Source organism: Plecotus auritus (assembly GCF_963455305.1).
Source record: "Plecotus auritus genome assembly, chromosome: 7".
Taxonomy (NCBI): Eukaryota; Metazoa; Chordata; class Mammalia; order Chiroptera; family Vespertilionidae; genus Plecotus; species Plecotus auritus.
The window spans coordinates 169,586,873-169,598,268 of NC_137774.1; the positions used below are offsets into that span (position 1 = coordinate 169,586,873).

Sequence of the window (11,396 nt, forward strand, 5' to 3'; positions counted from 1 at the left end):
GGTTAGAGCCTGATATTAAACCAAAAATTTTGACCAAGACACCCCTGGAGCAGCCAACATCTAAGGCAATTTTATTTGCAACGCTGAGGCAACCCGAGCCCTAGTTTATGATCTCTTTGCAATTGGAGACTCCAACCCCTTTCTTCCCCAAGTGGGGCTGCCTCATAAACCCATTCCCTGGATTCAGGTTATATATTATCTAAAATTCAAGACTGGACTCAATTAATTTATTCACCACTTTATTCTATTCTTAATTCTTTTTTCTAAAATATATTTTATTGATTTTTTACAGGGAGGAAGGGAGAGGGATAGTTAGAAACATTGATGAGAGAGAAACATATATCAGCTGCCTCCTGTACTCCCTCTACTGGGGATGTGCCCGCAACCAAGGTATATGCCCTTGACCGGAATCGAACCTGGGACCCTCCAGTCCACAGGTCAAGGCTCTATCCACTGAGCCAAACCAGTGAGGGCCTATTCTTAATTCTTTTCATATTTTCTCTCTTCCTTAGGGACACAATTCTTACAATTTAATAACAATTAGGCTGTGCATATCTCCTTTTCTGTGTCATGCTAATGGCAGTGGTCTCTTACCATCACTTCTTTAGGGTACTATTCTGTGATCAGAATGGCATGGGTAAAGGATACATTTCATAGGTCTCTGGAGTAAGCACTTCAATGCTTCCCTCCCCTCTTGGGCCCTGCTCTCGAGTAGGATGCTTTAGCCTGTGAAGCACTGGTTCCTGATGACTTGGGTTGAGTAGGTCTGGGCTGAGAAGGCCTAGATTGGGAGGGCTTAGGCTGAGTGGGTTTGGATGGAGAGCATCTAGCTTGGGAGGGCTGGGGATGAGTGGGTTTGGATGGAGAGCATCTAGCTTGGGAGGGCTGGGGATGAGTGGGTTTGGTTGCAGAGCATCTAGCTTGGGAGGGCTGGGGATGAGTGGGTTTGGATGGAGAGCATCTAGCTTGGGAGGGCTGGGGATGAGTGGGTTTGGTTGCAGAGCATCTAGCTTGGGAGGGCTGGGGATGAGTGGGTTTGGATGGAGAGCATCTAGCTTGGGAGGGCTGGGGATGAGTGGGTTTGGTTGCAGAGCATCTAGCTTGGGAGGGCTGGGGATGAGTGGGTTTGGATGCAGAGCATCTAGCTTGGGAGGGCTGGGGATGAGTGGGTTTGGATGGAGAGCATCTAGCTTGGGAGGGCTGGGGATGAGTGGGTTTTGTTTGGGTAGGTTTGGGTTGAGAGGCCATAGGTTGGAAGGGTTTGGGCTGGGAATGCTTGCCCTGGGATGGCGTGGGCTGACGGAACAGAGGGTTGGGTAAAAATCTGTGGGACATAGGATGGGATCCCATTTGGCCAGCTGGATTTGAAGGCCCACCTTGTGTCTTTAGCTTGAATCCCTGCTGAAAAGCAGGTCTTAGGGGTCTGTGTATGACTCCTGCTGGCTGAAAGTTTCGAGAGTGAGGAGTCACAGTGTGGGATGATGTTCTCATCTGTCTTTCAGTTGCCTCAGGTGGCTGTGTTCCCCGGGCGTGGGCTTGCCTATGCGGTGGCTTCCCACCTGGTCCTGCTGGCTGCGAGTGGAAGTGACCCCCCGGGGAGACCCCCATGGCAGACCTTGCGCAAGCTCCCGTTGTCTGGGGTCTGCCAAGCCACGTCTTCACATGCCGCCAAATGGGTCTTGGTGGTCTCCCAAAGGGTCCATCCATGTGACGTCCCCGAGCAGGTCTCGAAAATTTCATAAAACTTTCAACTGAACAAAATCTCTGGGGTTGGAAGTACTGAACCCCAAAACTTCTACCTTGACCATGGACCCTTGAATTATGAAAGGGTGGAGGACGGAACCACTTAGACTTCTGCTCTGACCCAAGGTGGAAGCCTGTAACCCTAGGGGCATTCACAGGAACACGGTTAAAGTGGCCTCCAATTCCGACTGGGAACGGACAGAGGTTTTGCACGTAAGGCGTGAACACTGGGGTGAGGTGGAAATTCTGAAGAGCCTGGGTGACCTCGCCTTCAGCGCCAGGCTCTTTCACAGGCATCTCAACGGGGCTTTCAGATGAGATTTCTGGCTGACTGTGGCTTCGTTGCCCTTCATCGTCAACTGTTCCAGCCAAGTTGTCACCAGGGGAAACTTGAATTCCTTGAATGTTCTCCAAGTCTTGGTCTACCTGGATCCCCAACTCCCTGGCCAGGGAGGCCATGTCCTCCACAGACACACGTCTGAGTGATGAGGCCATCACTTCTTGGAGGGCAGCTCGGAGGCCCTGCCAGTTCCTCCCTTTCTCCCCAGCTTCCTCCTCCTCCCAAAACAGCAGCTGTGATGGCTTCAACTTCAGAATCCTCTGGAAAATCTGTGCCTCTTCACTCTCCCTGGCCTGGGGACTGAGGATAAAGTAGCATCTTTCAATGGCATCTTCTCCTAAAAACATGAGCAGGTCCCATTCCTTTTCACCTAGGCAGTCAGTGAAAAAAAACACAGCTGAGGACACTTCCACCAAGAAACCAAATTGTGTCCAAAAACTTTCTAGATCTCCATGAAGGTTGGCCACAGCAACAGGCTCTTGGAAAAAGGGAGGGTTTTCCCTTAGACTGTCGCTATCCGGAAAGCACCACGCTATTTCCACCAGGCCATCCGAGATCTGCCGGGGAAGCACCGGAACAGGCAAATCATGATGGAGGAAGACTTTGTGTAGTTGGGGTTGGGCAGGGCTGAGCAGTATGTTGAGGATTCTGGACTTGGAGAAGCTACAGTCTCCTAGACGCACAAAAGAGATGACGGGCATCTTGGCGCGAGTCAGAGACCTCTCGATTTCCCCCACCGGCCCTCCTGAAGGCAGTGCTGGCTGCCCCTTCACAATGCCTTTCATGGCTCCCAGCATTAAGATGCTTTTGTTGTTCTCCGCATCTGGCAGGAGCAGAGGAAGAGCAAACCGGCATCGATACATGCTTGACATGACTGCGCGCTGCAAAGAGCTGTCTGAACACAGCAGAGAGGCACAGAGCACGTCCAGGGGATTCATGGCTGGTGTGTCCCTCATTTCCAGATTCTCGACTCCGGTCGGCGACGCCCCTTTGCTATCCTCACCCAGAACTTCATGTCTAAGGATTGAATCTCTAGCCGTCACATCCAGTGCTTGAATTTTCATCAGGAAATTCCAGGCTAGGTCTCCCGGAGTCTCGGGTGTCCACTTACATCCTCGATCTAAGGAGAATTGTTGAACAAAATCCGGCAGAAGCTTTCTGCTCCTATCCAAGTTCAAACAGGACAGGACATCTTTAAACACCTTTTTTCTTTCTGTGGGAGAGAAGACACTCCATGAATGTCACTTTCAAATTTAAAGTCCCTCAGTGACTTCTAAGACTAAGTAATTGCCATTTTCACTGTAAAAAGATGAAACAACTCTGCCAATTTATGTTCCTTCTAAGAGACGTCCATATGTTTGCTTCCCACCCTTTTCCTATGCAAGTCCATAAGCATACATGGATATATAGAAATACATAGTTTGGTTTAATGGATGTTAGTTTATTTTCACATAAACGATATTATACTAAACAAATGATTCTTCAACCTGTTTTCATTTAATAGTATTCCTTACAAATTCTCCCCAGTCAGTATATATAGAGATCTACTTAACTCATTTTATCTAATCCATCATATTTCATGGTTTGGAAATTTTTTGGCTAAGGTTTATATTTAGAAAATGAAAACCTTGTTAATGTTTCATTATACACATGTATGAGGAATTCATGATATTGATTCCTTTCTCAAGTGCATCTCTTGCTCAAGTTTGGAGAAAAGGAAGATGCCATTGCCATTTAGTTTTCTCCAAATATACATGTTGCACCTAATTTCTCCTGGTCTCCCATTTCCTAACGTACCTTCTAGCTACTTCTTGGGAATAGAGAGAGAGTACTTAGTAGAGAAAGAAGATCTCACAGCATTTTTGGCTCCTGATGGATGGCAAATTAGCATAAGCTTCTTGAATCCCGTACACAAAAACAAAACAAAACAAAAAAAAAACCTTAGGAGAAACAATAGAAGTGAGAGAAAAGTATACATTTTAAGAATTAACAAAAGTAACTAAAAAATCCTTGGGTTGCCTGAAAGTTGCCAAAGATTTCCAGCAAACCAGCAAAGCTAGAAACAGGTTTTCTCTGCAGCCTCGGAAGGAACCAATGCTGTGGACACCTTGATTTCAGACTTCTAGCCTCCAGACTGTTGAGACAATACATTTCTGTTGTTTATTGTCTAAGCTACCCAATTGGTGGTACCTCCTTAGGGCAGTCCTGGCAGACGAATCCCGGGCAGGGTGAGGAGGAAACAACTCTTTCCCCACCGAGAACTGGACTCGAAATCCCCCAGGGATTTGGGCGGAATGGGAGATGGTAGTCAGTCATCTTTCCCTTCTCTACTCAGGACTTGGTGATGTTTATTTCCTTAGGCAAGACCTCCCCCAATAAAGCATTTGTCATATTTTGAAATTTCAAAAAGCTGTGGCACATTTGCACAATGGAATAGTTCTCGGCCATAAAAAAAGGAAATCTTACCTTTTGTGGATGGAACCAGAGAGTGTTATGCTAAGTGAAATAAGCCAGTCAGAGAAAGACAGATACCATTTGATTTCACTTATATGTGGAATCTGATGAACAAACTGACATACAAAATAGAAACAGACTCATAGATAGAGAACAGACCGACAGCTATCAGAGGGCATGGGGTAGGGGGACAGGGTGAAAAAGGTAAAGGGATTAAGGGGGGCGGGGGGATGAAACCTCATAGATCCAGACAACAGCATGGTTATGACCAGAGGGAAAGAGGGGTGGGGAGCTAGGAGAGGGCATAGGGGGGATAAATGGTGACAGAAGGAAACTTGACTTGGGGTGGTGAACGCACTACAATATACAGATGATATAGAATTGTACACTTGACACTTATATAGTTTTATAAAACAATGTCACTCCAATAAATTCAATAAAAATAAATAAATAAATATTTAAAAAAATTCTAATTGAAGATGCCAGTACAGTTTCCCAAGATGACAACATATGGACTGGATCAAGGCAAGTAACAATATTTTGTGATTTTATCCATTCATCATAAACTCCTCTCCTGTTTTCACTTCAATAATTAGGCCCATAATCACCATATCCCATTGGTTACAGAGGCACTAAAATGACTAAAGAGACTTAATTTAAGGAATAGAAGGTAACACCTAAAATGAGTGTCTAGCAGCCCTAGCCGGTTTAGCTCAGTAGATAGAGCGTCAGCCTGCTGACTGAAGGGTTCCAGGTTCAATTCCAGTCAAGGGCATATGGCTGTGTTGTGGGCTTGATCCCCAGTAGGGGGCGTGCAGGAGGCAGCAAATCAGTGATTTTTCTCTCATCATTGATGTTTCTATCTCTCTCTCCCTCTCCCTTCCTCTCTGAAATCAATAAAAATATATTTAAAGCAATAAAAAATAAATACAATAAAATGAGTGTCTAGCAACTCTTATATGTGTGACAGAGGTGACAGCGGAAACCTACAGCTGCGTTCAGTGTTTACTTTGGCTTATCCTGTCCAGCATCCCCTAGGTGCTGGGTCTCCCTCCCTGTCAACACCACCTCTGAGGACAGTCCAGGCTAGAGAAGTACAAGGAATTTCTGAGAAACTGCTCTTCGGCTGACATCTGGTGCCCTCCCTCATCCTGCCTCTCCATTATGTAACGGCAACCTGAAAATATGTTGTTGCCTAATGATCACATGTCATCCCATACCTTCCATACTTTCCTCCTCCTCCTCCTCCTCCTCCAACAGCATGCCGGGTTCTGAATCACCATAACTCTGCTCGTCACCAGAGAACTCTGCGGTTTCTGAATACACAGGGTCCTCTTCCCCACCATAGACAAGGTACTCTGGGTCATCATAATCTTCTTCTTCCACGGTGCTTTCTGCATCTTCAGAGAATACAGCCGATGCTAGATATTCCTCTTCTCCTAAGTATAAAGAATCATCGGGCTCATCGTATCTCTGCTGGTCCTGTGAATAATCAATAGTTCCTGAAACTTCAGATTCAACACTCTCTACTGCAGGGGGCATCGTGGTTGTTGGCGGGTTGTATGCCTCCTCGTTTTCCCCTGAGGACCACGTCATCTCGCCATAACTACTTTCCTTGTCCATGAGCATCTCAGAGGTGTCCACATCCAAGTGTTCTTTCTCTTTAAAGGACACTGTGATCTCCGGCTGTTCCTTTCCCGGGGAAAAGAGATCTTCCGAATTCTTGCTTACCCCTGTAGATTGAGGAGATTCTATATTTTCATGTTTTAAAAACTCTGAAAAGAACAAGAAAGTTATGGGGGTTTTCACTTCGTTTTCCAAATGAACAAAAAGAAGTTTTCTATTTACTTGTGTTTCTGAGACCTCAAAGCATTATCTCTCTTCTTTACGTCACTGGAGGATAGGAATACCTACCCCCTCCAACACAAATGGCAATAAGGCAACTGTCAGAACCTGCTTTTCCCACTGGAAAAAAATCAGAACACACTCCTGCCTTGCTCAAAATTCCAAGTCTTTCACAGCAAACTCAAGTGTTAAATGAACAAAACAAAATTTGAATCTTACGAACAGCGCTAACTTGTGGATTTACTGTGACCCCAAACCAGCTCAGAACTCCTAGGGCCGTTGGTAATAAAGTCTGATCCTAATAATTTCTAATCAGGAAGCAAAGAGCTCTAATTTGGAATAGTAAATCCTAGAAATAAATAGTAAGACCTATTTCTTTAAGCAAACGGGTCTTGTCGCACATTAGCGACCATTAACATAAACCTTTTTACCTGAGACTGCACCTCTGTAGCACCTCTTCAAGTAATCTTCAATAGGCCTTAGGTTCCCATTAAAGGAGCTACACTACCCCTGGCAGTAACCTACAAAACTGCTAACCAATCCATTCCGGAAGGATTGCTCCCTCATTTAATTATCTCTGCACATTGAAAAATTCGGGTTGGAATGACTTCAGAAATCCAGGGTTCCCCAGAAGAAAAGGAAGTGACTGACCCACCACGTAAGGGGATTATTTTCCCAATTTCCCTGCATTTTCCAAATGGTTATACCAGGTGAACGATGCAGGCTGTGGTTTGGGGATTGCTTATATTCAGGAATTCACTTACTAGACAAAGAAATCCCCGTAGTCTCTTTCCAGCTGTGAGTATTTGGGGATATCTATCAGAATAATGAGGAGTCTATACTGGCACTAAAACCACTGCAAATTTTGGATACAGTTTAAAGAAAAATGATCAACCCCCTAAACTGATAAGAGACATTGTCCCCTGCTTTTTCACTGCTGGCCACTTCCTCTTTTTGTTTTTATTAGCAGACTTTTGATTTTTAAAAACTATTTAATTGGTCTATATTTCAGTGAAAAATTACCCCTGGGAGAAAGACAAATAAAAATAAAAGGTGATCAGTTTCTTTTTTCTTTTCTTTTTCCAGGAAATTTGCCTCATCCCTTTCACCACCACCCCTTCCTCCCTCCCCCCCCCCCAAAAAAAAAGTGTAGAAATTCAACTTACCGTGCCTTAAGCCCCAAGTGGTCGCTGACTCTGGAAAAGTACTACATAAACATTTGAGGAAATGCTGACAACTGTCTTCTCCCTTTTTCTGCACCAAAATCAACAGCTTCCGACTTTTCTTCAGAGGGTCTGGAATGCCCTCCAGCGCCTCATACTCGTCCTCAGAAATCAGCCTCCGAGAGGTTAATGAATCTAGGATCGAGTCCAGATCTTGCTGGAGGATTTCCAGTAAGTTTTTTCGTTCTCTTTCTATAATCTCGGACGGAGCCCTGCCGGTAGCCATCGCTCTAGCTTTCTCTAGAGCAGGAACTGGATTGCGAAACCCTTCCAATGGTAACAAGTGGAGGCGGGTCCCAGCAGCTAGCCGCTGCCACATGCTCCAGAGGAAGGTCAGCTCCCGAGGGCAGCAGGGGAGCAGCCCCAGAGGTGGGCGAGGTTGTCACTAAACCTGCTCCTGCAAAAGAGGAAACAGCGCCAGAAAGGGTGGCAGGACAGGCTGAGCTGCAGACAGGGAAGGGCAAGCAGGGCAAAGCAAAGCAGAGGGAAACAGGCTGCATTGGCTAATGACCAAATATCTCACCGCAGAAAACAGAGGAACTAAAAGGGTGGGCAGAGTCCGGCCTCAGAGGAAGCAGGAGAGAAGGAAGACAAGTCTGATTAATATTGATATGGAAATTTTGGACTGGAACACGCAGTGTTCCCCGGGGCAGGATGGCTTCCCAGGGCTCTTTGTCCCTCGGAGTCGACATGCAGGTGGCAGCCAATCAATGATTCTCTCTCATCATTGATGTTTCTCTCTCTCCCCTTCTCTCTTCCTCTCTCTGAAATCAATAAACATGTCTTTGAAAATATTTTTTAAAGGATCAAATTGAAATGTCGGTGTACTTATCCTCAGAAGAAGCAATAAAATATCAAGAAAGAAAAATAATTTTTTAAAAAGAGAAGGATTAATTCTATTTGGCCAAGATTAAATATGTCAATGCTGCCTCCTGTTGGAGGAGCAGATACAAACAAGGAAAGGCAGTGGGAGAATCCAGCCCTGAGCCCTCCCAGCCCATCTTCCGGTGGGTTATTTATCTGCTCTTTCCATCACTTGACTCAGTCTCAGCATGACTAGGCCCCAGGGTCAATTTCTCTGAGAAGTCTCTCTCTCTCTCTTTTTTAAATATATATTTTTACTAATTTCAGAGAGGAATTGTTGCAGACCAATGCCCAAAAATGTATATACAATGTCTGCATTACAAAACTCTTTATAACAGAAAATTGAAAGTAACCAAAATTTCCATAAATTGTGGAATACATGTTGATACATGAACAATGAAACACCAAAAAGTGGTTAAAAAGATGAAGTAAACCGCCCTAACCGGTTTGGCTCAGTGGATAGATCATCGGCCTGCAGACTGAAAAGTCCTGGGTTCGATTCCGGTCAAGGGCATGTACCTTGGTTGCGGGCACATCCCCAGTAGGGAGTATGCAGGAGGTAGCTGATTGATGTTTCTCTCTCATCAATGTTTCTAACGCTCTGTCCCTCTTCCTTCCTCTCTGTAAAAAAAAAAACAATAAAATATATATTAAAAAAAAAGATGAAGTAAACCTGTACATATTGACAAGTACATATTGACCCAGGATATACTGTTACAGAAAACTAGTCCTAGATCCCATTTTTGTTTATGAAAATTAATGTGTATAGTGTACATATGTGTATATAGGTATATTTCAAAGAACCCAGGCACAAAAGATACCCAATTGTAACACTGGTGTGTGATTACAGAGGGGGTCAAACTTTCTACTTTAAAAATTACTACGTAATAATCTTTTTGTTTTTATTAGCAGACTTTGATTTTTAAAAACTATTTAATTGGTCTTTATTTACGGTGATGTAGTCCATAAGAACCTGAAAACCTCACACGGTTATCTGATCCTAAATTCCTAACTAGGCAGGTCAAGGTGGGTGGTCACGCCCAAGCATGTAACTTTTTAGTAAAAGGTTTATCTTTGCTTCTTTTCCCAGCACCTAGAAAAGCCTGGTAGTTATGTTAACGTAAAAACATTCAAACCTGTAAATAATTTTTCTGAGTTTATTTGAGCCAAACTGTCGACAATTGCCGGGAAGCAGACTCTCAATGGATTGGGATAGAGCTCCAGAGAATGGCAGTTTTTCACCTTGTTTTACACACTACAATCAAAAGAGGAGACATAAGTGGGTTACATGAAATCCACTGGTGATAAGATTAGGGAGGCGGGAGAAAGCAAAGGCGGGAAGAAGGAGAGAAATTCTGGGATTGGATAAAAAGTAAAATGATAGTCCTAGCTGGTTTGGCTCAGTAAATAGAACGTCGACCTGTCGGCCTCCTGGATTGAAGGGCCCTCGGTTTGATTCCAGTCAAGGGCACATGCCCAGGTTTCGGGCTCACCCCCAGTAGGGGGCGCGCAGGAGGCAGCCGATCAATGATTCTCATCATTGTTTCTATCTCTCTCGCTCCCCCTTCCTCTCTGAAATCAATACAAATATATTTTTAAAAATAAGTAAAACGGTAAGACACATACTTCTTCTACTCAGGTGAGTACTGGATAGTTAACAGTCAATAATTAACGGGATAACAATAACAATGAAGGAATTCAACACTTGGTTGTGCCCTGAGGACTCAGGAAAAAGGGAAGTTACAAGTTACTCTCGACATTTCATAGGTATGTTATCTTAGCTGCAAAGAGACCAGAGGCTCAGTTGAGGTAGAAATTGACCTTGTCAGGGAAAATACTGGCCTAGGACATGACTACCACTATAACTGTTTTTAGTTTTAATTTCAGACCACCCTTTGTGGTGACTTTAGGTCGTTAAGTTTGCAAGACTACCATGCAGGCCTTCCCTGAGCTTGTCAGGTCAGCATGTGGCCTCTCTCTCTCTCTCTCCACCTCCACAGTGATTAGGCTGAGCCTGTAGGCACTAACCAACTGTTCACCTGTCCAAATTAAATCTGATCCCTAGAGTTCATCTTGTTCTGATAGCGGTGCGTCAGTCTCCTTTGCTGATATTTCACATAGGACAGGTATAGGGTTCTTGGTTTGCTTTAGAAGGCACATTCTGTGGTTATTTGGGATCGTTTTTCCTGTGATTTTTATTTTTTATTATTATTACTTAATATATTTTATTGCTTTTTTACAGAGAGGAAGGGAGAGGGATAGAGAGTTAGAAACATCAATGAGAGAGAAACATCGATCAGCTGCCTCCTGCACACCTCCCACTGGGGATGTGCCAGCAACCAAGGTACATGCCCTTGACCGGAATCGAACCTAGGACCTTTCAGTCCACTGAACCAAACCGGTTAGGGCTTCCCTGTGATTTTCAAATGTTTGGACAGTTTATACCGTTTTTGCGAGGGTTGGGGCTTTGTTGGATAAGAGGTTACAACTGGATTCACGCTTATCGAGGTCTGGGAACCACCAATTAGAAACTATTTGGAAAGCGTTTCTTCAGTACAGACTTCCAGACCCAAAACTGCTGACTCGGATTTCTTCAGGTCGGGGCGCAGGAAACTACACTTCGGACCCACTTGTGGCCCGGCCCACGTGGCTCAGTGGTTGAGCCTCCACCTATGAACCAGGAGGTCCTGGTTGGATTCCCGGGGTGCAGGCTGGATCCCCAATGTGGAGTGCGCAGGAGGAGGAAACTGATCCATGATTCTCTCTTCATTGATGTTTCTATTTTTCTCCCCCTCGCCCTTTCTCTCTGTGAAATAAATAAAACACTTAAAAAAAAAAAAAGATCCAGGTATGATTCCGGGGCACAATGAAACTCGGAAACAAAATTGTGCCTCCAAACTACTAGTTATAAAACACACGATTTGCTT

General features: G+C 44.6%; 1 protein-coding gene across 1 annotated transcript; it reads right to left on the bottom strand.

The window, feature by feature from the left end:
* Positions 1-490: 490 nt before the first annotated feature.
* On the bottom strand, positions 491-7,841 carry CARD6 (caspase recruitment domain family member 6). The gene is made up of 4 exons (XM_080678663.1): positions 7,549-7,841; positions 5,758-6,312; positions 1,201-3,296; positions 491-840 (listed from the first exon to the last, which is right to left on the bottom strand). The coding sequence occupies exons 1-4, from the start codon at positions 7,829-7,831 to the stop codon at positions 676-678; spliced, it is 3,099 nt and encodes a 1,032-aa protein (XP_080534789.1). The 5' UTR covers positions 7,832-7,841; the 3' UTR covers positions 491-675.
* Positions 7,842-11,396: the final 3,555 nt, after the last annotated feature.

Bases quoted from the DNA above. Each gene is read 5' to 3' on its own strand.
- CARD6 (XM_080678663.1), bottom strand. From the start codon at position 7,831: ATGGCTACCGGCAGGGCTCCGTCCGAGATTATAGAAAGAGAACGAAAA. The intron at 6,313-7,548 runs GTAAGTTGAATT...TGTTCTTTTCAG, and splicing joins CACTTGGGGCTTAAGGCACG to AGTTTTTAAAACATGAAAAT. The intron at 841-1,200 runs CCCTCCCAAGCT...ACTCATCCCCAG, and splicing joins CAAAACCCACTCATCCCCAG to CCCTCCCAAGCTAGATGCTC.